The sequence below is a fragment of the Oenanthe melanoleuca genome, chromosome 15 (genome assembly GCF_029582105.1).
Source record: "Oenanthe melanoleuca isolate GR-GAL-2019-014 chromosome 15, OMel1.0, whole genome shotgun sequence".
Classification (NCBI taxonomy): domain Eukaryota; kingdom Metazoa; phylum Chordata; class Aves; order Passeriformes; family Muscicapidae; genus Oenanthe; species Oenanthe melanoleuca.
Genome location: NC_079349.1, coordinates 10,362,815 through 10,390,406, shown reverse-complemented (window position 1 = coordinate 10,390,406; position 27,592 = coordinate 10,362,815). Strand labels below are relative to the sequence as shown.

General features: G+C 44.6%; 3 protein-coding genes across 6 annotated transcripts; 1 reads left to right on the top strand and 2 right to left on the bottom strand.

Annotated features, from left to right (window-relative positions):
- Positions 1 to 74: 74 nt before the first annotated feature.
- On the bottom strand, positions 75 to 3,350 carry GATC (glutamyl-tRNA amidotransferase subunit C). Of its 4 annotated transcripts, none has more exons than XM_056504640.1 (4): positions 3,162 to 3,350; positions 2,624 to 2,790; positions 2,143 to 2,246; positions 75 to 1,794 (listed from the first exon to the last, which is right to left on the bottom strand). In XM_056504640.1, exons 1-4 carry the CDS (start codon positions 3,300 to 3,302, stop codon positions 1,736 to 1,738), a joined length of 471 nt encoding a protein of 156 aa, XP_056360615.1. In that variant the 5' UTR covers positions 3,303 to 3,350; the 3' UTR covers positions 75 to 1,735. The 4 variants fall into 4 exon arrangements, with proteins under 4 accessions (XP_056360615.1, XP_056360618.1, XP_056360619.1 ...); XM_056504643.1 differs by having other exon boundaries at positions 3,174 to 3,350; XM_056504644.1 differs by having other exon boundaries at positions 2,624 to 2,787; positions 3,174 to 3,350.
- On the top strand, positions 3,317 to 6,294 carry TRIAP1 (TP53 regulated inhibitor of apoptosis 1). Its single transcript, XM_056504646.1, has 2 exons — positions 3,317 to 3,564; positions 4,236 to 6,294. The coding sequence occupies exons 1-2, from the start codon at positions 3,418 to 3,420 to the stop codon at positions 4,317 to 4,319; spliced, it is 231 nt and encodes a 76-aa protein (XP_056360621.1). The 5' UTR covers positions 3,317 to 3,417; the 3' UTR covers positions 4,320 to 6,294.
- A 266-nt stretch (positions 6,295 to 6,560) lies between these two features.
- Positions 6,561 to 8,318, bottom strand: LOC130259870 (cytochrome c oxidase subunit 6A1, mitochondrial). Its single transcript, XM_056504645.1, has 3 exons — positions 8,060 to 8,318; positions 7,632 to 7,771; positions 6,561 to 6,831 (listed from the first exon to the last, which is right to left on the bottom strand). The coding sequence occupies exons 1-3, from the start codon at positions 8,163 to 8,165 to the stop codon at positions 6,751 to 6,753; spliced, it is 327 nt and encodes a 108-aa protein (XP_056360620.1). The 5' UTR covers positions 8,166 to 8,318; the 3' UTR covers positions 6,561 to 6,750.
- Between the last annotated feature and the right edge of the window lie 19,274 nt (positions 8,319 to 27,592).

Genomic DNA, 27,592 nt, shown 5'->3' with positions numbered 1-27,592 from the left:
GATGACGACTGCAGGAAATGTCAGTGTGGGTGAGATACACGTTGTTAATGAGAAACATTAAACCCTGAGATACATTAAAGTCCTAACTTGTTAATCAAGAATATAAAAGTGCAGTTTCCTTCAGGACAGAGCTGCAGGGAAAGGCAGAACAAATAAGCACAGATGATAGCTGGGGTAGAGGAGGTGCTGAAGAAAACTGGGTAATGGATAAGGCATCTCATGAGATTCCTCTCCCACTTGGAGGTTAGGCTGTAAGCACTTTTTGTGAGGTAGTTTTTTACTCTGTATTGCACAACCTGTCACTGTATTAACAGAGATTTTTCCTGGGGCTCCTAGTTAATTCCAAAACATAAAGTAATCATTAACAGCACTAAAACAACTTCCATTTTCTTTCCATAAAAGTGAAGAAATCTCCACATTGAAATTCTCTTTGTAAACCTGGGATTTATATGTGAGGGCTTCCAATACAATTTTATATCCACAGGTTTGTGATGGTGGAAAAATGTGAGGTTATTTCCATGGTGTCCAGAGAAACTGAATCTATTTACTGAGTCCTGCAGTGAATACAGGTGAGCTAGCACATGAGTGGTGTCTCTCCCTCTCTCAAAGTGCAGACAGGGCCCAGTGGGGCTCAGCACCACCAGTGTTAGATCCACTGAGGCACTGGCACACCCTGCCCCACAGGCAGCTCATCTGCCCTCGGTGAGCTTTTTTTTTTTGGTGGTTGCAGGTGTCTTGAGTCAAGGTTGTAATTCCCTTATTTGTGGTGAAGTTGCATCAAACTCCTTCATTAAGGAGATGTGTGTTTTCCACTTTAAATGCAGTTTGGGCTGCAGGGAACAAGCACCAGGCAGTCTGTTCTCTCACTGGAGTGTGTGGGAGCAGCACTGAACTGGCAGTTTTAAGTTTAGCTGCATTGGGAATGTGGGATCATCTTGTCCAATTTGTTGGTTTAGGTGTTGCCTTTAAATAGTTGTTTGATGCTATTTTGGGATAAAAGCTCCTGCAGCCAAGCAGTCCCCTCTCAAATTCCTCTTCCTTTTTCTGTGTAAATAATATTGTCCCCATTCTCTCTGATGGTCAAAGAGGAGGCCAAAATGGATAGATCAAGGGAGGACTTCTCAAAATGGCCATTACGTGATATTATGATCGTGGTATTAATCTGATTGATTGATTGATACTTTGAAGTCTTTCCTTGTTATGATTTATATACACATCATAAATTACTTATAGGCTAGCTCGTATATTTGTAAAACTTCAGCATTTGCAGGGTCTGAATCTTGACAAGTCTGAGACTAAAGAAATAATACAGTGTTACAGTTTTGCAGAGGATTGGATTAGTGGTGTTAAATACAGGCTTGATTTCAATACCCTTGAAAGAATTCAAGTATCACAGTAATTACATGTTTTATGCAACTATGTATAGTATATTATGGATGCTTAAACAAATATTAAAGTAATTGCACAATTAAGAGTGGGACAAGGGTTTGCTCTCACCTCCAGACAGCAAATTCACTTTGCCAAATAAAAACACCAAGGTCATCTGCCATGCTGCCATCCAGCTTCAGACATTGAATGTTTCAGCAGCACTACTAAACTTTTACACCTTCTTTCTTCTGTCTTGCAAGTGCTTCTCTTTTGACCAAAATCCATGCCAGGATGTTTCAGCCGTGACTGCACAAAATTTTTGTTTTCCCCAAATAAAATACTGAAAGGGCATTTGGGCTCTGGGCTGTCACTTAGAGCCCTGCAGATAAGTCTTTTGTTCTTTCAGCTTTACTAAAGGGATGTTACCTGAGAGAAAACAGAAAACAAGATGTGTGAGACCAGCTTTAAGTTATTGTGGACAGGACACCCTGCTCTAGTTTACTCCATGTACAGGTGCCTAAATATCCTGAGAAAGTCAGGAATTATTTCCTGTAAGGAATTCCTCCACATGTGCAGTAAATTCAGAGTCAGGTCAGCCTCTGGACTGCTTCTGGACCAATAAATTGCACATTGTTTTACAGAGATGGCTACAGTAATTTCTTTTAATAGTCCCTATTATTGACTAGTATTTCTGAAAGTAAATGCAGCTATGGCAGGTTATTTCTTCATGTTAATTCAGGCAAGATTAAGAGATTTTCGTAAGCAACTCAATACCTGGTGGAGCTACGAAATACTCCTCTACTGTCTCTCTGGCATTTTCCAGCAGCTCTTTGGTGCAGCTGCCTTCTGTCACATCATCTTCTCTGAGATACAGACACCTGAAGGACAAAGATTACTGGTTGTCTTTAAACTATTCTGGGAATATGAAGTAGGAAGGGTGGCTTATCTCTAAATCTGGTTTGGTCCCTTACCTAAACACTGAGACAAGTACTGGAACATTTTGAAGCACCCAAGAATGCCATTTGCAAGGATTTGGGGAGCAGTGTGATGATCAAGACAGATTAGAGAACTCAAGTTCACCTTTGCTCACACATAAAAATTACACGTGCCAATGACAACTTTCTCCCACACAAAACCGCAGGAAGACATTTGGAGCAAAGGGGCCACATGGATTGTGATTCCCAGGGAAAAAAGGTCACAAAAGCAAACAGCTGGATGCAGTAACAGATAAAAGGACGCTGCTGTGATTCACCACCTGTCCTCCAGCACTGAATCCATCGGTTCCACGCCATCAGTGTTTACTTCATGAAGCTGATCAGCAAACTGGATCGCTTTCTGCAGCCGCTCCACGCCCTCCAAATCCCGGAAATCCACCAGGGCCAGCTGCTCCAAGTGCTCCAGCACTTCCACCGACACTTTCTGCTGTACAAAAGCATCAGTACAGACAAAAAGTTTAATAGTGCTACTTTATTTTAATTAGAAAATTGTTACACATCAAAACCGGAGTTTACAAAGAGTCCTAAATCATTAAGGCTGGAAAAGATCTTTAAGGTCATCAAATCCAAGCCACTGATAGGGACACACTTTACTGTCACTTTCTTGGGAAATTAATTGGTGTTTTATCCTGTTCCTGCTGTCCCACGTCATGAGGGCGGAGCGGCTGCACAGTGGTACCTGGGGTGGTACCTGGGGCAGTATCTAGAAAGATACTTGGGGTGGTACCTGGGCAGTACCTGGGGCAGTACCTGGGGTGGTACCTGGGGCAGTACCTGGGCCGGTACCTGGGGCAGTACCTGGGGTGGTACCTGGGCCGGTCCCTGCGGCGGTGCCTGTGGCCGGTGCCCGCTGTGCCGGTGCCCGCTGTTCCGGCTCGCCGGGCCCCGCGGGGGGACCCTCCCGGCGCGGAGCCACCGCCCGAGGGACAGCACGCGCATCGCGCCTCCGCCGCCTGACGTCACAGCCCCGCGCGTGACGCCACCGGCGCGCCGGATGTGCGTCACTGGGCGGCGCGCCCGGCCCGGCCCGTCCTGAACCGGCGCGGCCGCCGCGATGAACAGCGTGGGCGAGGCGTGCACCGAGCTGAAGCGCGAGTACGACCAGTGCTTCAACCGCTGGTTCGCCGAGAAGTTCCTCAAGGGCGACAGCGCCGGCGACCCCTGCGGGCAGCTCTTCAAGCGCTACCAGCTCTGCGTGCAGGTGCGTCAGGCCCGGCCCCCTTCACCCCCTGCCCCGCGCGTCCCCCCCGCCCTGATCCTTCCAGCGCCGTCCAGGAGCAGCCTCAGGCCTCACCAGGGACCCCGCACGCAGCTCTGCCTTTGTCTCGCCCCGTGTCTGTCGGTCATGACATGGAATATTTTACAGGCGTCACCTATTTTTATTGTACATGACTTCTTAAGGCCGCTCTGCAGAGGCTGCGGCACGGCTCTGTCAGACGGACTGTAGTTCTGTGAGTTCTCAGTCCTTCAGAAGCATTATTCAAACTAGCCTTTAAGACGACATTTTCTAGATCAGTCTTTTTTTTTTTTTTTTTTTTTTTAAAATATGATTTCTATTCAAGCAACAAGCAATAGGACAAGAAGTTATAGATACACCAGGGAGGTTTAAGTTGGAATTTGGATGAATTTTTTTCACAGAAATGGTGATCAGATGTTGGAATGGGCTGCTCAGGGAGGTGGTGTAGTCAGAGCCTGGGTGTGGCCATGGTCTGGTTGACATGGTGCTGCTGGGTCATAGGTTGGACTCGATGATCTCAGAGGTGTTTTACAACTTGATTTTGTGGTTCTGGGGTTTGTACCAAAGATAGTATAATGGAGTCCTATAAAGAAGTGCTGAGTTTAATTATTCGGTTTTCTTTTCCTTCTTTTCAGAAAGCAATCAAGGAAAAGGACATACCCATAGAGGGCCTAGAGTTCATGGGCCCGAGTAAAGGAAAAAGTGAAAACTCCTCTTGATGTTGGCTGTATGGGTGGAGTCATTAATAGAAGCCTTTGGACTAAGCACCATCACCAGGTGGACCACAGCTGCCACCTGGATAAGACCTTTGTTAACTTCTTTCTAGGAAGTGACAAATGTTCTCTGCTTTTGAAAACAGCTAGAAGAAAAAAAATTACTGGATCACGTCGTAGTTGCTGCCTCCTTTCCAGTGAAAGTGGTTCAGCATCTAATGGCTCAAAAATCCATGTGACCTAACTTCCTACTGAATGTACTTGGTAATGGGGGAATTCTGGTTGGAGTGGGCTGAGATGGTTTCTTTGTGACCGATTTCTTCTGCTTATTTATATAACACTTGAAAGTGTCTAAAAGAATATGAAGGGGTTAATGTACTTTCTATTATCTCTGCTGCTGAATTTTTGGTGAAGAAGTTAGTTTCATGTCATCCTGAACACTGAAGGGCTTAAGCACTGTTTTGTGTCAGCTACACAGATGATTTAAAAGCACTAGTGGACCTGCAACAGCTTGGCTAAAATAAATATAACCAGGTTATATTTTGTTTAAGTAGGTAACTGTGCAGTAGAGTCTGATTGTGACTCCTGGGAGGGATGGGAGGGATGGAAGGGATGGATGGCCTGTTCAGCAGCTGAAGAGAAGACTTTTAATGCAGAGGTTACTTCAACCTTTTCTGAGGTACCAACACATCCATTAACTTGAATCCTCTCTCCTTTAGCATTACACATTTCTGTGGTTTGATCCTCACACAGGGATGGGGCAAAGCTTGCCCCTCTCCTTACACCAACACAGGTGAAAGAGTAAAAGATATATGCCTGAGGACAAAAATTCATAATTCTAGAATTACAGTGAGTAAAAAAGAAAGCTTCACTCTCTGTTTTTAATTCCTACTAATTATTTAAAGGTTTTATTTAAAAAAAAAAAAAAAAACCCAAAGCTAAAAGGATGCAGTTCTCAGACATTACAGCTGGCCTGTCCATACCACAGCCCCTCACAGAGCCCAGACAGAGTCCTGTGGCCTTGTGCAGAGGATCAGGAACTGCTGCAGCCTGAGGCTGTTGTTCCTGTGCCCGTCACATACCCAGGTGAGCCACACTCTTGTTCTCAGGTGCAGAGAGCTCCAGAGTGCCAGCACAGGGGTTAAATATAACACTGAAAAAACAGGCTGTTGCCAAAGTGCTGTGTCACTCAGGTATAAATAAAAACGGGTCTAAGGGAAGGATGTATAAACAGCATTTTGGAGACAGTCAACTATGTAGCTTTTTTTTTAAGGAGTAACACACAAAACCAGTTTGCTTTTCTATGATCTTCATATAAGGCTAAATGTGATGTGACTGTCAGCTTTAAAACTGTGCCCATCAGTGCCTTGTACTTTCAGCATAGGAAAACTTGTCTCAGCAATCTTTTGCTGGTAAGCAGACAAAAAAAAAATCACATGGAAACACAGGGAAGGGCTTTGAGATTCTCTCTTGTTATCCATCACTTCTTTCAACAGCAAGATGTCAAAGCAGCTGCTGCAGTCTACGTTTTGGGAAGAACCACATTGATGATAGTTGAGATAGAGCTACGTTTGTGCAAAAAATAGAGAAGTTACAGTAAGAACTGGAAAATGGTTGACTTGTAGTGAGCAAAAACTTGAAAATGAAGGTTGTACTGGCACAGGCTCAGGCTCTTGGCTCACTAATCCCTTCAAGCAGCTTCTACATGACACAGTACATGTTATACAAACATAAGTACTAGAGCCAAAACTGTGTTTTCTTCGGCAAAACCTGTGTGAGAGACTTTATACAGATTGCAGCTTTATGAAAAGCAGAGTGGTGAGCAAGGTATGTGCTGATGTACCTGAAAATTTGAAAGCTGAAGGTGAACAGTGTGAAGGCAGAGCTTAGCTCAACATCATCTTTACTGCCACTCCCTCTGCCAGAAAGAGACCAAGAGAAAATCACCTTCATGACTGTTAATAAATATTGCAAAAGCTGATCATGGAGAATGTGCTTCAGTATATATTGAATTTTAATCTGCATATCTGTTCTTCTGGCTGTGATTTTAGTCATCAGTTAAACCAAACATGAAGAATATGAAATTGATTCATGCCCTATGCCAAATGCATTCCTGTTTGTGTTATCAGACACAGGAATGTGTGTTACCGTTCAGGCAGTCAAACCCCTGTGGGAAACCTTAATGCTTTATGCAAACACTGAACTAAAAAACTCCTAGGGATTCAGGTAAACAAGTCAAATCCCAAATTCACGTTCAGAGCTGTTTATTTAAAGGACCCCATCACAAGTACACACAAGGGCCACAACATCACTCAGCTTCATCGCAGAAGAAACATGGAGTTTCTGAAACTATGACCCCAGAAACAATGGTTCCCACTCAACATTCTGGTTCCAGATGGGGAGAGCCAAAGTTCTGGCTGTTGTCAGGATCTTGGTTTTATTCTTCATAACCAGTTGGGAGAGGGTTAGTGTGGGGGTTGTGAAACAGAGTTTTATTCCCATCACCCCAGGGGAAACGCTGTTGAAAGAAGAAAGAAAATAAGCCAGTGGCAGTTCCTGAACAATCCCTACAAGCACCTGAAACCAAAAACAGTACAGACTCAGACATCAATTCTCCCAGGCAGTTAACTTGAGGAAATATCCTCAAGCTGTGCCAGAGAAGGTTCAGGCTGGACATCAGGAGAAATTTCTTCACAAAAAGGTTGCTAAACATTGGGATAAGTTGCCCAGGCTACTGGGGTCACCATCCCTGGAGGTGTTTAGGTATAGACTGGATGTAGCACTTAGTGCCGTTATCTGGTTGATACGGTGGAGATAAGTCAAAGGTTGGATTCCATCTCAGAAGACTATACCAACCTAAATGATTCTATGATCACACAGCTTGACAGGCTGGTGAATTAAGCAAGCTGGCTCCCAGGATGTAGGAAGCAAGAGCTGGAAAACTGTCCCCTTTAGCTGGGAGCCACAGTCTCTACACAGCACAGTCTTTGCTCTTACTTAAACATTCACTGTGCTGTATTATGAGGACCCCAATTTTGAGATCCAATTTTGGGATCTCCTTTGCTACCTTTTAGATCTGTATTAGTTTAAGTACAGCAGCTCTAGGACTGAAGCATTTTTCAGCAAGACATTAGGAGGATCACTCTGGGGTGGGAAGGCCTGTGAATATCATGGGTACTTCATCAGAGCTGTGATAAACCCTTACTGCCTCAGAAACAGCCGTGAGTTGGTACCACAGCTGTCGGTGGCAGTGTCAGAGGAAGCTGTGCAGCAATGGAGGAAAAGAGAAGAGGGCAGCTGCACATCGGGCAGCAGTACCTTGGTCCTGATGCGGAGGTGCGCGTAGGGCACGAACTCGGGCCGCTCGTGCTCGTGCTTGGCCTTCAGGTAACAGTTCAGCATGCACACAGCCACGCCGGGCAGCGCCACCACGAAGCTCAACGTCTTCCACATGCGGGCTGGGCGGGGGCAGCGGGACAGCAATTAAACAAACACCAGCGCTTTATGAGCGTCACTGACCCCACAGCGCGTTCAGTACAATCAGAGCATTAACGAGGCGCTAGTGAACCCTGCGTCCCCTCCCCGTTTGTAACACGGACCCGCGCTCACGGCTCAAGCCCCGCTGCCCCGGCGGCGGCTCACACCGAGCGCCTGCCATGCCCCGCTCCCGCAGCGAAGGGCACCGGCTGTCAAGGGCAGCGCCGCGCCGGCCGCGGCTCCGCCCTCGCCCCGCAGAGCCCCGTTACCTCCGCCCTGCTCGTGTGCCGCGGCCGCCGCCAGGCCGCGCGCCGGCAGGGAGCGCGGGGCGGCGGCGCCGAGCAGCAGGCGGGACAGCCGTCCAAGCGCCGCCATGTCCTCCTGTCCTCACCGGGACCGAAACCGGGACCGGAACCGGAACCGCGCCGGGAGGAAGCGCCGGCGGCAGGGGCCGCGCTGACCTTGAGCGGGATCGCCCGCGTGCACGCGCCGCTCCGCGCGGGAGGGCGGGGCAGTGACGTCACGCGCGGGGTGGCCTGAGGGCGGGCCGGCGCCATCTTGGTGCTGAGGGCGGAGCAAGCTCGGTCGGGGTCGGGGGCTCGTCGTGGGGCGGTGACAGAGCCGCAGGGTGACAAATACCGACTGGCTTAGGTCGGGGGTGACCTGGGAGAGCACCATGGCCGTCGAATGACCGAACATTATCGTGTCAGCCAGAGCATGGTGCTCAGTGCCATGTCCAGTCTTTCCTTAGACACCTCCAGGGACAGTGATTCCACCGTGATTCCCTGAGCAGCCCATTGCAATATCTGATCACACTTTCTGTGGAGAAATCACTCCTGATGTCCAATCTTAACCTCCTCCGGTGCAGCTGGAGGCCATTTCCTCTTGTCCTGTTGCTATTGCCTGGGAGAAGAGGCCGATCCTCACCTGCCTACAAGCTCCTGTCAGGTAGAGAGTGAGAATAGTTCAGAGTGAGAAGTCCTGGGACTGTGGGGTCAGGGAAAGTGCTGGGGACATCCCAGGCATGAGGGGATCAAAGGGCCCCTCAAATGGTGCAGTTCTCTTAACACTAATGTGTTTCTAATTACATGGATTCCTGGGATGATTCTACTGAAGTAATAACATGACTTGAATGAAAACAAGATCTCCAGAAAAAAAAATTAATTTACAAATATCTAGATTCTCTTTTAGTTCTTTATTGGTGCCTGATGTTCGGCTTTTTGACTTTTGGCAGAAGCTGTGTGGGTGGATTCTTCAGCACTTAAAACCCCACAGCAAAATGAGAGGATTCCCATGGTGCATGTAGAAATTGTAACGGTACAAAAGCAAATAAACTGAGCTTTTGGGAAGGACTGTGGTAGGGGCTGGTCTGAGAGGAATGACATGGAGGAACTGTGTTTTACTCCAAATGAGGTTGTTGTTGGAAGGAGGAGGTTTGTTCGTCATGTGCACACGTCCCATGAAATTGGTCACCTCTCTGTTGCCAAAACCAAGGCATGCAGTGTGGCATGACCATAAGATGGTGGGAGATGTGTTTGCTGCTGGCAGCAGGATTTCTTTACCCATTTTCACCTGGAACAGGGCTTGTGTCCAATTTACTCTGTAGCATAAAGGAATGGTAAGACAGCCAGAGCCTTGGAAGGCTGTTGTGACACACACACTTTGCCATAAAAACCTTGCTCAGTTATTTACTTTATCTGGACACTGTAAACTGTTAAAAGTACTTTGGTTTCTTTGTTCTTATTTTTTAAACTTACAGTTACCTCTTCTAGTACTTTGCTTTTGTATTATTTTATTTAATAAATAATTTTAAGGACAGCTTTTCTTCCATATTGAAAGAAGTTATTCCCAGGTGGTACTGTGTGTACCTGCACAAGAGTCCTGTCATCATGGACATGATGCATTTGTACAAAACAGCTCTCAAACCACTGGGGCTCATCATGTGCACACACACCTTGGCTAAATCCACACTGGAGGTAGATTTTGCCTTTCCACACCTTCATCCTTTGGATTCATGCTTATGAGGTGTCTAACACATCAGACTTAATTTTAAAGGAATTTGTGTATTTTGGAGGGGGGAAAGCAGAAGATCTGAGAATTTGGTACAATATTTCAGTGATGTAACTAAGATTAAGTTCTGTATCCTAAAGCAAATTTGTAGCAGGAGCTAAGTAACTGAAACAACTCTTGTTTGTAGCAAAAAGAACTTTAGGTAAGCAACAGACACTAATGTTTACGAATGAGAGAAAACAAAGAATCAGCAAAACAAGCAAACATCTGTCTAGGATCAGGAAAAATTCTCTCTGTCCTGAGCCTGAGTGTGGTGGGAGGCTCATTACAGTCTGAGTTACACTGATTTAAAATGGGTCTGTCTCAGTCTTCATCATCCCAACAGCTGTGATTAATCTCTGTATGAGGTGTATCAGGAGTCTAGTGGGTCTGATTCACATCTTTAAATGTAAATTAGGAGTGACTGCTGGGAGACACAAAAGATTCCATAAGAATAATTTCTTTTAGCTGAGGGAAGACAGGCAGGTATTGAAAGAAACCTAGATATTTTAAGAGTATTGTGAATAATGTTTTGATTTAGTTGTATGAAATGCGTTTAACTTTACAATATGTGATGGTTATTATCGCTGTGATGATTGTAGTCCTCCTGACAGCATGTTTTTGCAAAGGTGTGTAGAAAATGGGGGAACAGTCAGCTCTGGCTCTGCGGCTCTGTCTGAATTATTGACCCATGGCATGGAAAACCCCTCTTGTACTCACTACTGTGCCTTGCAGAAAGGGATTCAGGTGGGTTTCCCCCAGCTGACTTATCTGAGGGCCTAAAACTTCATTTAGAAAATAGCTTATCATCTTTAAAAATCTAAGCCTAAATCCAGCATTTTGAGGAACTTTCATCAGGTACATTTTTATGAAAGATCCACCATCCCAGGAACTTTCCGAGTGCAGAAATGCTACAGAGTTAGCTTTGAAAAGTGAGGGTGAAAGAGGAAAAAAAAGAAAAAAAAAGAAAAAAAAGGAAAAAAAAAAGTATATGTATGAAGTGGTAGCAGGCAGTCACTGAGAGAAAGCTGTTTCAGAGTAGGGGTGGGACAGTGGAGGTGAGGCCAGAACTCAGTAACCTCGCTTGGCTGCCCAGTCCCAGTCTCCTGCTGGTGTGCAGCACTGCCATGTGACACTATCACATCGCTGTTCTGTTAAGCACAATTGAAACGATTGCACCGAGCTGGTGGAGGTGGAACTCAGCAGAGGTGTAGATGCACTACAGTGAAAATAAATGTTTGTAGTGCAAAAGCAGCTGGGGTTTACATGGACTGTGCACAGAAATGCTTGTGGGAGCACAAAGCTTTGGCTTTCAGGTAACGGCCCTAAATATAGTGAGTTTTGAGAACCTCCATTTCATTCTGATTCCGAATCAAAGGCCACTTGCCCAAGACTCGTCTTTCACCTTCCTTTCTGTTCCTTTCCCAGCTGCAGCGGTGGGTGGCAGAGAGAGGGCAGGATACCAGCGTGGGACGCGATGAGCTGGGAGGGAGCAATGCCGGCCCGGCCCGCCTGGTGGCAAACTGCTTTCACGGGAAGTGCCTCTCCGTTCACCAGCTCTGGGAGCAGCAAATGCGCTCTCTGGGATTGCAGGCTGTAATCTCATCCCCGTGCATTTTCACATTTTCAGGGCCCTGATCACTCCTCTCGAATAGCAATATTGCCTCCATCAGACACTGTCTCAACAAACGCGGGGTTCGTGCTGCAGAGATAGCGTCTGTCTCAAACTTCACAGAGTTTCTGGGGCAAAAGTTTTCTTCATCTTCTGCCCGTAGTCCTGGAACGGCAGAAATCAATCTGACATCTGTAAATCCTTTGTTCCCCTTTTCAGCAGGGCTTTATCAGCTTTGGGAGGGAGGGATGGGGGAAGAGGGCGTTGAGAGACCCATTGTCCCTTCTCTCGGGAATGATCTGGAACTACTATGCAAATCTTCATTTGAAGACCCTGGGAACTGGGGGAGGGCTTTAGCTGCGAGCTCAGTGGGAGGGGAGCTCTGAATCCTTGCTCACGCACTCCTGCCTAGTGCAAGGAGCTGGGAAGAGTCTTTTGAACGAGCAGAAGAGACATTTTGTGCTTTGTGCGCTCCTGTGAGGCTTTACACTCTTTATGTCTCCTGTTTTGTGCCTTTTTTTCTGCCTACTTCTAAATGTTTGCATAAGAATGGGGGGCGGGGGGAGTGATCCAAGAGGTGCGATTAGCAGTGATGAAGTCAGAAGGGTGCAGGGTGCAGCACCTCTCCTGCTCCCCCCTCGCACCCTGGAGTCTCCCACCAAGCAGTGAAGCAGCTGCAGTGGTTCTGACACACCTACATCCCGATTGCTGGCATTAGCATGTGGCACAGGCACAAATTCAGTAAAGGAAATGATTCAGCTGGTCAGGAGTAGTGGAGTAGAATAATTTGCAGTTCTGAAATTATCATGTTGTAGCCAGGTCTTAAGAAGCCACCTTTTACAGGGTCAAAAACCCACAGAGCAGAAACCTGCTTTGTGAAACCCTGAGGTCTGTCCTGGCTTGGCTCTGAGCTCCGTGTCACCTGTTTTATAGTAGGGCAGGGTCACACTAACTGCCAAGGTTCCTGCAAGTTACGGAGGGTCCCCTGTCGGCCTCATGGAAGGGAAGATATCCTGGCCTGGCTTCGTAGCCGCATGGACAGTGGAGGAAGGATAGTTCAGATACATATCTAGGCATTTTTGTGTTTATAACTACTGTAAAGGTAGATATAGTCCTTTTGATTTCCTGACCTTCATTTTCAGGTCATCTGTCTCATGGTTTATTTTTCAAACTTAGAGGAGTTTAATGTTCCAGAAAACTAACGTTTACTTTTGGACAATGACAGCCCTGGAAAATGCAACACTACTCACTCTCTCCCGGACAGCTGAGAAGATGTGACCTTTTAAAAATCTCATCTTCTGTCAAAACCATAGGACTCCACGCCCTGAGCCCCGATTCTGTGTTACCTCCCACGTTAAAGCCAAAGCAGTGTAAAGCTCTGGTGTTTGTCCTGCAAGTACTTTACTGCTTTGTGGAGGCAAAGTGCATCACAAGCTTGGTCTCTATGAACAGTTGGGTCTGAATCTGCTCTCGTTTCCCATGTGTAGCTCTAGAATGACTCAGCTGGCTGGGGTGAACCGCTGGAATTGTGCTAGCTGGAAAGCAGCCTGGACATGCCCTCTGGCTCCTGTAAGTGCCCCCAGCACCTGTGCACGCTCCCCATCCATGCAGATGCTTTTCTGAGTACACTTGTTTGCAAGAGGGCTGGTGTGTGAATGCACATTCTTCTTACCCACGCCTCACATACAGGCAAACACACATCCTCGAGTGCACACAGCCATTCCCTTTCTCTCAAACACGTTTGTGCACATACACAGACCTTTTTGAAAGCTCCTGTTTTCAGAAAGGTTTTATTTATAGGTCCTGCCTGGTGGTGAATGTGAAAGAGAGAAAGCCCCTCAGAGGGTTCCTTTCATGTGTAAATCAGCCTAGGCTGAGAGCACTGGGGTCACTGAGAGGAGGATTTCACTCTTAATTACTCAGAGAGAAAGCAGGCAGGGGACTTTCTCAAACTAATAGGGTTGTTCTCTGCTGGGGAAATCAGCTTGAGACGCCCAAATTTCTCTTGCATCAGACTTTGGGCTCTGATTCACAGGCCTCTTCTGCCAGTAGCAAGAGCTGTCTATGTGGCACTCAGAACAAACAGTTCAGCTTCCAAAACAGCTTACTTATTAAAGATGGTTATGCTCACTCTAATAATTGAGTGTTCCTTGGAGACCAATAGAAGAGATGACCTAGCTTGCATTGTTTTTATGCTACTTTTATTGACAAATATATTAGTCTGTGATACATGTATCTGTGATTCCACCTGAGAGCCTCAGTATTCTTTCAGACCTGAAAACTCACATTCTCTGCCAAGTAGAAAAATGCTGTACAGAAATTAGTACAGTAAGCAGGACTCTGAATTTGAACTTGAAACCAGCACTGAATTCCCAGTTCAGCCACCGAATGCCTTTGTATCCTTAGCTGTGGAATGGAGTAATCTCCCTGGAATGGGGCTGTTAAGAACTAAAGTCAATATGTATTGTGATGCTCATGGTAATAAGGCTGTGAATGCCAAGGTAAATGGGTGTGTGTGAAGAGAGATGTCTTTTTCCTGGGATGCAATACAAGCACGGGGATTCCTCTGCTGAAGTAACATTGTCACCTTTCATCTCTGGTCATAAAACTGAGTCTGGAAATCTATTGCAGAGGTGAGAACTGCCAGTCACAAGCCACTGAGTTGCTAGAGGACCTGCTGGAGCCAACACACACTAACAGAAGGTGTGGCTGTCAGGAGTTGCAGGGAACAAATCTGTGCTGTCAAGTGCATACTCATATAAGCATGTGAGTCTGCATTTACATATTTTAACTTGACAAAATTTACACCTTCTCATCTGTACCTCCTTTTCATATATGGCCTCTGCTTTTCTGAACGGGAAATAAATGTGTTGAGGGTTGAACATTCCCTGGCCATGCACAAATAGCCTCCTAAGAGCCTTGATTCAGGATTCTTGGAGCTGCCTTAGTTCAGCTTGCCAGGGAATGTGGAGGGGTTTGTCTGGGAGCACCTGTTTGAGGTTGCTGGCTCATAGTGGCTCATGGTGGGAGCCATTGGCAGATGAGGTCAGCAGTCTGAAGTATCTGCAGAGGTCAGAGGGAAATGAATGGGTAATTTCTTTTGCAAATGAAGAGCTGCAGTCTGGAGCAACCTTAGCAGAGCCCAGCATGTGGGTCCAGCCTGTTTCTTTTATGAGCTGATGGAAATGGGGCCCGAAAGGACTTCCCTAATGGAGTTCTGTCACAGATTTTGTTATCTTTTCCTCCTGCAGCATGCACTGGGTGTAGAGTATGGATTGGGGGTTATCCTGGCTACCAGCACACTCAAGAGGATGAATGTTTTATGGTTGCATAGAAAACCTTGGGCTGCAGGGTATCGTTATTGCTATTCCAGGAGGAAAGTCTTGGTTTAAGATGTAGAAGACATGTATATTTCTGCTTTAGTGCTCGTTTTTATCCAACCTACTCTAAAATGAGTAAATCCAAGGGCTGCTTTAAAATAATGCACATAACTGACTAATGGATTAAAAAGCCTGGATTCCATTCTTCATTCTGGTGGTAAATTTTCAGTTACTCTGCAAAGCCCTATAAATGCCTGTGCCTCACTTTTTCTGCAAAACACTGAAGAAAGGTAGTGTTTTCTCTTCTTTTGTAATATCTTGAGGATTTGGGGTACAGAATGCTTTATATATATAAAATGTCACTGTTTGCACTGTCTGCCAGTGAAATCTCTTTTAGTCTACTTTTATGCAACATTACTTTCTCTGAATTGTTGATCTAGAATTAATTTTTTTTATATATAAACAATGTCAGTTCTCTCTTGCTATTTTTGTTTTGCTTTTTTGCAGACCACCAGGGAACTCCTTTAGCTGTGACATTGTAATGGGAGGTGGAGACACCTCGAGGAGAAGGTCGAGACCAACAACAGCAATTACAGTCAATAACATCTGACTTGCCTCAGTTACAGGTTTGTGGGTGATCTGTGCACGTCATCTTTCCTATGTACAGGTATTTGCAATGAGGCAGGACATGAAAATAACTGTCTCCTTTGTAGGAGCTCTAGGAGCAGCTTCCTATTATTATAATTGTCTTTCCACAGCCTCAGATAGAGTAGGGCAAGGTGAGGGTGTCAAGGGAAGGCAGCTAAGGTTGAACTAAATGTACTCAGGGTTTTCCCTCACTGTTGTGGTATTACAGCCATGACAAGCAGCTAGAGATTAGAACAGTCTTGGGATTGCCAGAACTTACACTAAAGGGAAACATGAACTTATGTTTAAATTTTACTTCTCAACCTCTGCTGTGTGTGAAGGGTTGTTTTTTATGGCTTTCATCTCTATTTTCCTTTAGAAACCTCAGGAGAACTGTACACCCTTCAAATCTGTGTTGATGTGTTTTAAATGCATGGTATGGAGCTCATCCACTCTCGGTAGGTTGCAGAAAGGGACCATAAAATCATAGCACATCTTTGGGAGGGGTAAGCTTGTTCTTTATTTCCTAGGAGCTTCAGCCAAGTTTACACCACTTTGAATAGGAAGAGCTGCAGGACAAGATGAATTGCAAGACAATTTCATGTTTGGGGTGAGGTTAGCAGTGGAGCCTGTGTCCAGGCAGTAATTTGACAGCAGATACGGGCACACAGTAGTGCAGGCTCTGAAAATTGCAGAAGCCTGCTGAGTTATTGTGAGCTGGAGGAGCTTTTCTGTTTGTGGGCACATGGGTCTGCCTGCCTCACATTGTGTGGACATAACTGAGACATAAAGGAGGCTGGCAAATTGCAGAACACTGATGGAAGCGGGGACAGGGGGCTGAAGAAAGGTTGAGAGTTTGCAGACTAAGGGCTCAGGCCTAGTTGTGAATTCCTAGCAGGTACTTGGTCTTCAAATGAAAACATTTGTCAAGCAACATACTGATTTAATGTGGGAATTGGATGGATATCTGCAAAGGTTTTTGTGGTGTGATCGCAGCAGATTTAGCAGAGAAAGCAGTTTTTCTTTCTCCCAAATTATTCATTTGTTCATGTACCAAAACTGTGTAGGGCAGGCAGTATAGGTGACTACACAAAGTGAGACACCACATGACACACAGATTTGGACTGATTGTAAAAAAGGCATATAATGTGATTTCCTTCTGACAGTGTCTGACCATACCCTCAGCAGCATTGGTGGATTATCCAGAGCCTTGCATCAGCTGCGCTTTGCTAAACCTGACTGCTGGTCTGTGTCCCCTGTCCCACAGACCCACTCCTCTTTCACCTGGGCAATGCACCTGGCATTTCCTTTCTGAGCAGCACCTTTCTTGGACCCTTTCTTGTGTCCTGTCACTTCACTGGGACCTCAGTGTCATGATGTAGTGCTTTGGCTGTGCTCAGGCTGCACGGCTGTGCTGTGCCTGTCACTGAACTGCTGGGACAGATGCATTTCACAGAGCACAGCCAGCAGCTCTGTCTGGGCTGTGTGTAACCCCTTTTGGTGCCTGCTGGGAATGTAACAGGCTTTGCACAGCAGCTTGGTAGGCAGTCCCACTACCACACCTCTAGCTAATGCACAGGCTTGTAGTATTTTTAGACTGGACCCTCATTTCAAGTTTGCTTTTGTTTATTTGTTTTGTTTTTTAAACTTTCAAAAGCTTTTTCCTGAACCTTGAACCATTCCTATGCTGGGTCCTTTTGAGTTAGTTAGTAAGGACTCACAAGTTTTTGGTAGATGTGTGCAGAAAATAGCTACAGGGTTGGTCATTCCTGTAAATCATTGGACTCTTCATAAATTTAATTCTGGGCTTTTCCTTAAAAGCCCTCTCCCAAACTGGACACAAGACAATGGACACCAGCAGGCACAGCTCCCAGTGACTAGGACATTGTCACATATCCAAAAGCCTGGTGGGAGGAGCAGACATTAGGTCTGAATTCATCCTGGCAGGGAGATTTGGCTGAGAGAGAAGGAAAAGAAGGTCAAAGGCAGCTCCAAGGAAACGGCTTTGGTTTAAAATGTTTCATTAGATTTTTCACACTGGAAATATAAAATACAAGAATACAATTACTTGGCAGGGAAGCCACATTTAACAGTCCTGTATGCTTTCAGTGCTCTATATGGAAGGAGACACAATATATCCCTGGCCACCTCAGCAAAATTATGGGTTCATAAGTGTGGCTTTTTTCCAAAATATTTTACTTAATTTGGAGTGTTTTTAAATCAATATTGATAAAATATATTCTTTTTTCAGTAGACCATTGCTCTCTACTGTATCTACGTAAACTTTGCAGGGCAGACTGGCTTTATCTGAGCAGTGTATCAGTGTCCTAGTGCAGTTTGGAACACTTTTGGGATGCTCACCTATTATTTTTTCCCTTCCCTTCTCTGTCTGTCTTTTGATTTTTCCTGGTGTAACTCAATAAGATAATCATGGACACATTTTTCCAAGGAGTTAGTCTTTTCTTTTGATTCAACAAGTTTCCTTTTTGAAGACAGCTGTTATCTACCACTTGGGTTTTGTTGCCTCAGGAAGTTTCACCTGTCCATGCAGGCAGGGTTGGGAGTTTGGACTGATGCATATACCCACAAGACCTGCCAGTGGAGGGCCATTGCAGTTGTCACCTGTGAGGAGGTAGGAAACAGGGTACCAGTATGTCTTGTCTGTGTTCTTCTTTTGGGACATAGTTTGACCAAAGCAATGAGCAACTGAAATGTCACAGAAGAATATGTGGTGAGGGTGGCTTTTTTTATGGGAAACCAAGATTAGTTTATATTTGCATTTTTTCTGGTTGAAGTTATAAGCTAAAAATGTGGAAAGGTTTTGTCATCACATTTCAGTGGCAGTTTTCTTTATTTTGGGCTAGAAAGAAGGGTTTCTCAACAGACTGGCAAAACACGAGCACACATACAGTGCCCTGCAAAGGTAATTCCTTATCAGACCCTGAAACAGCTGAGGTACAGATTGTCAGCCTTGCACACTGCTAACCTCTGTGGCATATTTGTACCCAGGTTCCTTTGTCAGCACTTGGAATAATTTTTATGTTCTCCCCTGCCCGTGCTGGGCAGTGTGTTAACAAGGCCCTGAGTGCACCAGCTGATTCTGCAACTCCTACCCCTGTCCTACAGGTCTGGCTGTGTTTGAGGTCTGTCATGATACAGTGGAATGTAATCTGGGATCAGAGTGCTGTAAGAAGAGCTGTCTGCCAAAGAGCTGGGAGAAGCCCAGCCTGGGCTTCATCTGGGCCTCTCCAGTTCCATTGGGATCCATGGCACAGAGCTGCCCTTGTCATCAGTCCTCATTTGGTGTGGGCTCTAAGGGTGTTTGTGCCTGACTGTGGACCTAGCTGTGGCTGATCCTGCCTTAATTTCCTGGCTTGGCTTCAGACCTGGCACATCCCTGTGGGCTCACTGATCTCCTGGCTGTATGTTGTCACTTTCTCCAGACCTGCTCTGCTCTTCTTGCTTGGTCACTGTGTCTGTGCCCCTTTACCCGAGGTCCCTGATGTCCTTGCTGCCAGCCCTGCTCACCTTTGCTCTGCAGGCTCCCCAAGCTCCTCTGCAGCTGCTGCTCTGCCCAGCTCCTGCCACAGCACCTATGTGTGTCTGAGACTCCTGGAGGGGATGGCCAGTGATATGACAGACATGATTGCTATGACAATAAGGAAGATGTGGCATTAGCTTTGCCTCCTTTCAGCTTCCTGAAAAGCCGAAGTGAAATTCAGGTCTATTGACACGAGCCCGGATGCCGGGAGAGCAGCCGGCAGGAGGAGCTCTCTGGACATGTCGCTGGATCATTCCCAAGCAGTCGCAGATGCGTGTTTCAAGGGCATCGCTTGAGATCTGCCTTCTAGGGACTTTCTTGCAAACCACCAGCAGCAAAAGACAGAGGAAACTTTGTGGTATTGCAACTGAGCAGCCCCAGTGATTTATTTTAAACTCTTTTTGAACTTTTCTCAGCTTGTTTCTCCCACCATGATGCTTTTATCTGTCATTATTTTAGATACTTAAGATATTCAGGAAGATACTGAGGATGCCTTTTAGTCCCTAGAAGTGGCCAAGTGCTTTATTTTCCAAGAAACCTATTGTAATATTTCTTGGACAGCATCCTAACCACGGAGAAAAGAATTCCAAAACAATGTTTGTCTTAGCATAGGAAGATATCCTTCTGGAGTCCTCATGACCTCTGAGGGGACCTGAAAGCAAAAAGCTCTGAAATGTATCAGTACCACTCTGATTATTGGCTTGACAAAGTTATTCAAACAGTTCTGCCTCCTTGTATACAGTTCACCTTTGTCTTCTGTGAGAAGCAGGCACAGAGGACAGGAGTAGCTCTTTTGCACAACACAGTGTTCTCATTAGTTAGGTGCAAAGTGTCACTCTGCTCCTTAAAGCCAGTCCTGCAGCCCTAGATTTCACAACCCCTATGGTCGTGCCTCTGCACCACCTTTAAAAATAATTAAGATTTTTTTTTTTAATTGGTGAATTTTTTACTTTTGTAAGTCTGTCCCTCCTTTAGTTATTAAATAGGAACTGGATGCCTTCTGGTCCTGAATGTTGCTGTAATAATTATTTTGATTCTGAATGTGCCAGGAACTATTCTAATGCATATCAGTGTAAATTAAGTCAATAGAGATTCTTCAAATTTATCCTGGTGTTCAAGAGAATGCAATTCACACACTTCAATTTACAGCTTATTAAGTGATCAGAATTAATGAACTCGCAATGACCTTTTCTGTTCTTGTTTACACGTTTTCTTCCTATTCACTCATAATGTACATGATTTAGAAAAAGCAGAGTTGAAAAGGCAGCGTGTGGGTCAGATATGTCCCACGGAGCACAGCATTGTCCTTCGGGCTTTAATCATATTTTCAAAGCTGCAGTGTAGAAATGGCACCTCTGTTGATGCTCAGAAACTCAGCTTGATTTTTAGAACTCTCTCTGCATTCTGAAAGCTAGAAAGACATTTGTACTGAGGAACAGGGAAGGTGTTCTTCAGAGTCACTGAAGTTTAATAGATAGATACTATGCTAAACAATTCCTCCTTTTTTTATTTTTCTTTTTTTTTTTTTAAGCTTTATTTTTTTTCAGCTTTATTTTTCAGTATAGTACCATATTTCAGCCTTGAAGTTGGGAGTAATACAAACCATTGGATCCATCTTCCTTTTTATTCTGAAATTTGGAAATCATTTGGCATGTCACCTAGAAAACCTCACATAAACCCTCTTTTCCCCAAGACCAACTGGACGTTGTTCCACTGTGATTCAGCTCAATGTTTGAAGGGCAAAGTTTCCCTTTGATTTTCATTATGTCTAAGGCTAAACTTGTGAGGCTGTGTGCTCATCTAGTCATTGTTTCTCTCTGACTTCATGGTATAAGATGACTCCTAGATACTTCATCTGATCAACTACAAAAATTTCAGCGACTTTTATTATTGTTATGAGAGAGAGAGCACCACTAATTTGTGGAAATAGTAGGAATTAAAAAAGGGGATTTGTGAAACAGCAGTGATTTAGATACCACTGCACTTGAAGGTGTGAAGCAACTGGGTGATAGCTCTCGAATAACAATACCTTTATCTCATCTCTATCTATTGCTCTAGAAAAGTTATGTGAGCACACAGAAAGATCTGTCACCAGGTAAATGCAGGGGTTGTACCCAACCTCTGCAGAACAGGAAGATAATCGAGATCCGAAGTTAGAAGGAAAAAGAAACCCTGATGTCAGGGAGTTGAGGGTGCCCTGCTAGAGCAGTACTGTAAGCATGCATAGGAGCCCTGACAGTGGCATTTAGAGAGCCCATTTACTCAGGGAATGGAGGTAGATGGGGCATTAAAATGCTATTGTAAGAGAGAATAAGGGATTCCTGAAGAGGAAAATGCTGCGGATCATAGCAACACAAACACAGCCTGCTTGAGGGCATGCACGTGCCCCAGACTTTGCCAGGGGAGCTGAGAAGCTTGGGAAGGTGGCATATGAGGCATTTGTGCAGGGGGAGTGTGAGGCTTATAGAATAAATCCCTGTATGGGAGAGCAAAATCTTCAAAGGAATGGCTGTAGAGAGTAAACTGCCCACAAGAAATGAGGAATAGAGGGCAGGCAGCCACCTCACCCTGAGAAGCTCTGCTGATGGCTGCAGAGAGTGATGTTGAGGGCCATGGCAGCAGATGGGAAAGGAGCTTTCAAGCCATGTGGGCTGGTGCTGGCCATGTATGACTTGCTGGAAACCAGAGAAACTGGTTAGTAACTCGAGCAGGCCAGCGTGGAGCCCGGGGCTGGACAGAGCTGCGAGGACAGCCACACGAGTCACTGCCCTGGACACGGTCAGTCCCTGCAGAGAGCTGGAACTGCTGTCTGGCTGCCCCCCTCTGTGCTGGTGCAGAGGTGCTGCATCTCAGGGCTCCCAGGCACTCCCTGTGCCTGAAGGCACCATGCACAGACAGGTAGTCCCTGGAGATTGATGTATTCCTAGTTCTTTTTACCTCTTTTAGCTCATGTACTAGCATACCAATGTTAAAAGATGAGAGAGACCCTCAAAGGCAAGTGTAGAGAAGTGACACAATACTCACTGAAGATTTGTAAAATCAGGGGGGAGGAGACCCCATAGTTGCATCCAAGGAAAGCAGAGCATGCTGGATTCACAGGACTCAGCTTTAAGTACAAGTGACATAAAATTCCAGTTGAAAAACAAATGTGTCTTAATACGAGTTTCAAGTACTGCTCTTTTTTCTGAATTTGTTAGCTTTATTCTTCTTCCCTTAGTGCTGAGTATTCAAGCCCTCAAGACAATAACTTAACAATAGTGCTAGTATTTCCAAGTCCTGTTTCTTTAAAAAGTTTGTAAAACTTGTCACAGTACCCTAGTAAAGCTCTTTCTGCTGTGCTATCTAATCCAAAGTAGTTTGTATCAGATTTATGTTCTGGCAGCTCTGTGATAAACTTGGACTCTACCACACTGCAAACACAAAAGATTACTTAAACTTGTTATTGAATTTGAAGGACTCTTTTGTTTCATGGATCCACACCCTCTTACCAAGTTTGTGGTCCCCAATGGCTCTGTACCTTATACATTTACAAACTTAGGCAAATTGGAATGAAGACATTTCCACCAGTGACAATTTATTATTTTGGTAGATTTAGCCCAGTCTTTTTGTTAGAATTGTGCATGTAAAACACCACAGTGGAAGATATAAAGCATTGGAGAATTCAGTGAGGTCAGGTATTTTGACCAAAGGGTCCTTGAGACATGAAACTCAGGTTTTCCCTCTCTCACTTAAGTCTTCTTAAACCTGATGTCTCAATTCATAAGGCTACCCTGAAACTTTGGATCAACCTGGTAAAGTTCCTCGAGAAAAACAGTTATGCAGAAAATTATCAGACTCTTGATTCCCCTGGTGTAAGGCCTTGCAAACTTGAGCCTGAAAACATAAAAGACTGAAACTGATGTCAGTCACACCCTCAACACAAAGATTATAGGTGTAACCAGAGGAGGAATTAATCACAAAATCTCTCTGATCTGAAGTCAAGCAGAGCTCTAGAAACAGCTGCCAAATACCCAAGGCCAGAGACCTCTCATCCCAGGGCCAGTTCATCACCTGTGTTATCCGGTGCTCTAATGCTTGTTCTATCCTCAGTTTTTTGGAAAGAGGAAAGCTTACTGACATGCTTTGCAAAAATTTGAATGTTTTATTTGTGGGTTGTTTTTGGTGGATTTTTGGTTCATTTGTTTTTGGTTTGTTGTTTTTTTCTTAATGTTAAAATGAGTCAACATTTGGCTGAAGGAATAGTATTTTTTTTAATGTGACTCCAGGAGAAAAAGATATTTACTATCTCTCCACTTCCAAGTAAGAAGTTCACCTTATAACAGCAGGTGTACCTCGGGGTTGCAACTAACAGTGATTAGCATCTCTAATAGTACAATGGTCTGTACTGTCTGACTGCCCCTGGAGCAAAAAATCAGTTCAATCATTTATAATTCATCTTTAATTACTTGTCTTGAAAAGGCTATATATTACTGCTGTACAACCATGCAATCTGGTGTCTATGTTGTTTCTGTACTCATCACCCTCACTATTTTGCATGCTCATTGCCTGATTCCACTGACATTTGTAAAACATTAATGAAATTGGGGGTTTTCTTCTAATGTTGTGTCCCAAACACATGACAAGCTCAGTGGGACTGTGGTGGAGGGTCACTCTGCATCACTCTGAGACCTGCTGGAAGTCCAGGCGTGCACAGGCAGCAGCTGAGCGGGGCAGGGACAGGCAGAGGACACAGCGAACTTCTCTGCTAGGTTTTGGTTTCCAGCCCCATGCTCTGTGCTGTTGTGTTCTGCTGTGAGAATCCTTCAGTTCTTCTTCCCTTTGGGTCTTTAATGCTAGCAGATGGAAATCCAGCTCAACTCTCAAAAACTCTGAATAATTTATTAAGAACAAAATTGTTGGGTCTGAGAGCTGGTTCCTTTCTCTCTTTCTTTCTCCTTTTCTCTCTGCAAACTGCCTTTCAAAACCAAAGTTTCTAATTACAGGTCAGGGATGCAGGTTTAATCACACAGCAGAGCCCTTGATGCAGCATTAGAGAGTGTTATTTATACACCTGAATTAATAGGGATGCAGCATTTCAGTTGAGAAGAATAAGGTGGTTTTCAATTTCACTCTTTTTATGTGAAACAAACCACATCAGATTCACTGGGCTTTTTGACCTAAATTATTTGGATTCTGAGTAACTAGCAAGTAGCTGATGTGCAGAGCTAGAGAAAAAAAAAAAAGGCAAGAATAGACAGAGAACTGCTTACATAGCAGAGGAACAACAGAAGCAGGATGTATTGAAAAAAGCTGTATTGGAATGGAAAGAGGAAGCCATTGGGAAAACTGAAGGGGTAGAAATGCACATATGCAATTATCTATTCAAGGAAAACTTTTGGAGAGGTGTGGCATCCACAGAAACTGAAGGGCAATATCAGTCTCTTGGCACACACTTTGATTCCTCAAAATATTGTGGTAATTTTAGGGCCAAGAATAGGAGAAATGGAGATGAAGCATGTGAGGTGTCCTTGTTGCAGGGAATGGAATTCTTGCACTCTCATCCCTTACAGTCACCATCAGCTTTCCTGGAGGTATTTGTTCTGTAGTACTGAAAAGAAGTGGGGAATCCCAGACAGAATTGTTCCTGTGGTGCTTGGAGCTCCAGTGTGACTGTTTTACAGCAGCACACTGGGATTCATTTTCCCTGCTAGTTTGGCTATGAAACTCACATTCACTGTGGACTTTTGTCCAGTTTTATCCCTGTATCTAACTTGTATGTTTTGGCTTCCTGCTTGGTTTCTGCTAAGAAAGTCTGTGAAAATTTCTGGATATTTTTTTCAGGGGAAAAAGCTGGGCCCCTGTGCTTATGCATGTGATTCTCTAAGTTGTGGAATACACTGAGTTGACTGAGATCGTGATTGGCATTTTTAGGGCTATGAGATAAGTTTGTGTATCTCCCACTTGGCAGCGGTTGGGCCACATGATGGGCAGGGGGGTCCCCAACACCAGGCTGTTCCTCCTGGCAGCAGTTTTGGTTGTGGTTCACCTGTGGTGCCTGCAGGGCACCTCTCCCACAGTATGCCCTGCAAAACCAAAATATCTGCCCCATAAAAATGCCAAAGTGACAGAGAGGATGGGTTGCTATGCTTCAAAATAGCTAAAAATGCAGGTTCAGTGGGTATGGAGCAGAGAACAACAGCAAGGATACCAGATCTTATGCTCAGTATGTGAGACTTGGCAGGCCTTGAGCTCCTAAAAGCTTCATTTTTCTGTGAGTGGTAGATTCCTAAAAACTGTACCCAGCAGTCTCTAAGCTTAGCTAAGAGACAGATGTATGCAATGCAGTACCTATATGATATATTACTTAAGGAAAAAAAGGTTATCTGCTTATGTAAATTTACATTCAATCCCAAGATAATTTTTTGTTTGGTATGGTTAGACTGTGAACCCTGTCCTCATGTATGTCTGCAAATCATTACCACAGTGCTGGAGCAGTGTGTGCAGGGAAGAGGAACTGATTCACCAGGTCCAGAGCATCACAGTGCCCTGGCCATTGAATCTCTCAGAGTGTGTCTCCAGCAGTGTGTCAGGATCCAAAACAGGGATGCTGGCTGGATGGAAACTCAATTGCAGAAAAGAGGTCAGAAGCCTGAGAGAGCAGGCAAAAGAGAAGTGTTCAGCAGAGAAAGTTGAAAACACTGTTCCCCTGGACACAGTGGGAGCAACCAGCTATGCTTCCCTCCCTTTGCATTGCCAACTGGAGGTTTTCTACCAGGCTGCCAGGGAGGAGGATGCAAGGCCTGTGTGTGCTCTCCCTGTGACATCCCTGTTATTACTGTCACTTGCAGGTGGCTGACACCCACCATGACAGAGGGTTTGGTGTTGTGCTGTACACCAAAAACAACTTGTCTCATGTGTGATAGTCAGGCTGTCCTGCCTGTGGGAGGAGACTTAGAGAGCACTGCTGCATTTTGGTATGTATGTGGGTTTTCTACTCCAAAAATAGCTACCTGTTGAAGTGGGAGTATTTCAGAAGGGGAGAGGATTAGCAGTGGTGACATGGATGGTCATATTTCAGGGCAAACACCTGTAAATCAGTCTAAGCCTGTAAGTAGCGACCTATTAAACTGAGTTCACCTCAGCAGCACTCACCCTGTGTCTGCTTGACAAGGCTGGATCCAGTTACCCAGCCCACAGAGTACAGCTGCTGCTCCAAGCTCAGCCTTTCCCCATCTTCTGTACCACTGCAAATGGAGCAACTATGGATATTAACAGCTGACAAGACAAAATACATGAAAGAGGTGATGACATCTTTTTAATACATCATCTGTATTTTTACTTCTCTCTTATCCCATTTCTGGCCCCTCTTGGAACTCTGAAATGCTTTTCCTTCTTGTTTTGTTTTTAGGGGCTTTTTAGTAGAGAAATTCTTTTAACATTAGAGATGTTAGATTGAGTCTTCTGGTGCTGTCCCTTGTGTTCAGCAGAAAAGCTTCCAGCAGGGATGTGTTGCCTGGTTTTCTAGAGGGGAAGCACACGGCTGTTGTATTATCCCATGCCCTTTCCAACCTGCAGGTGTGCAATGAGAAATCAGAATACGAATTTGAATCCTCTGTTATTGTCACTGTCTTCTGGTCTTTTAAAAAGGACTTGACCATGTGGAATTTCTGAACAAACTGCTGCAAACTCCCTTTTAATGAACTTTGCAAAACAAAGTGCTAGGAACACATTTCCTAGAGATATATGGCTTAACCACAAAGTATTAAAAATCACTTTGTGAACAAACATTCCATACCCGTGACCTGGCAGTGAAAATGTTCCAGGGTCATAGAGCTCAGTCCAGTTCTCTCAGCAACTTCCAGAGTGATTTCTAATATTTACAGTATTTTGTCCTTGGGTTCCACTGATCCATTATCTTAGAAAATAACAACCACCTCACCAAGGCTCTGAAGACATGTGAGATCTGTGTCTAGTTCATGTGTGCAACTCAGATTGTATAAGGAAAGTATATTTGTTTTTTTCTGATATTTAAATATTCTGTTAGTCACTCTCCTTTTCATATCTTACGTGTATATATATATATATGCACACTTTTTTTATAATTTACTTTATGTAACTATTTATTTATGTAACTATTATGAACCTACAACATTCTTAGGAGTCATACTTCTTCAGGTCAGTTACATATACCATTCTCCTAAGAAAATTTAAAATTAGCATTCAAAAAAATTTTCATCCAAATAATTCAGAGTGAATATCATCCCTTGTTTGCAGATTCAGAAAGTAAAATTTCAGCAAAGATTTATACATATGAGAGAAAAATAGGAGTCAAATGTTATATAAGGATGTTTCTGTAAGTATGTGTCCTGTGTTTTCAGCAAGTGTTCAGAGATTCTTCTGGCTTTGGAGTTTGGGAATTACTGAGAACAATCAGTGTGCCTCTGAGATGCTGCATTCATCCCTTCAGGATTGTGCTGATAGTCACTTTCCTTGTTGAAACACCTTGCCCTAGTTTCCTTCCAGGAACTAAGAGTGCTAATTTCTTAAGAAATTTTAGCTAATTGTAGCATAAGCAGTCTGGGAGAGGGGAAGACTCAGCTATATCAGACAGAAGATCCAGTTCTGCTTGTACAGAGCAATGAAGATTTGGCTATGTCAAAACACTGTTCCCAAA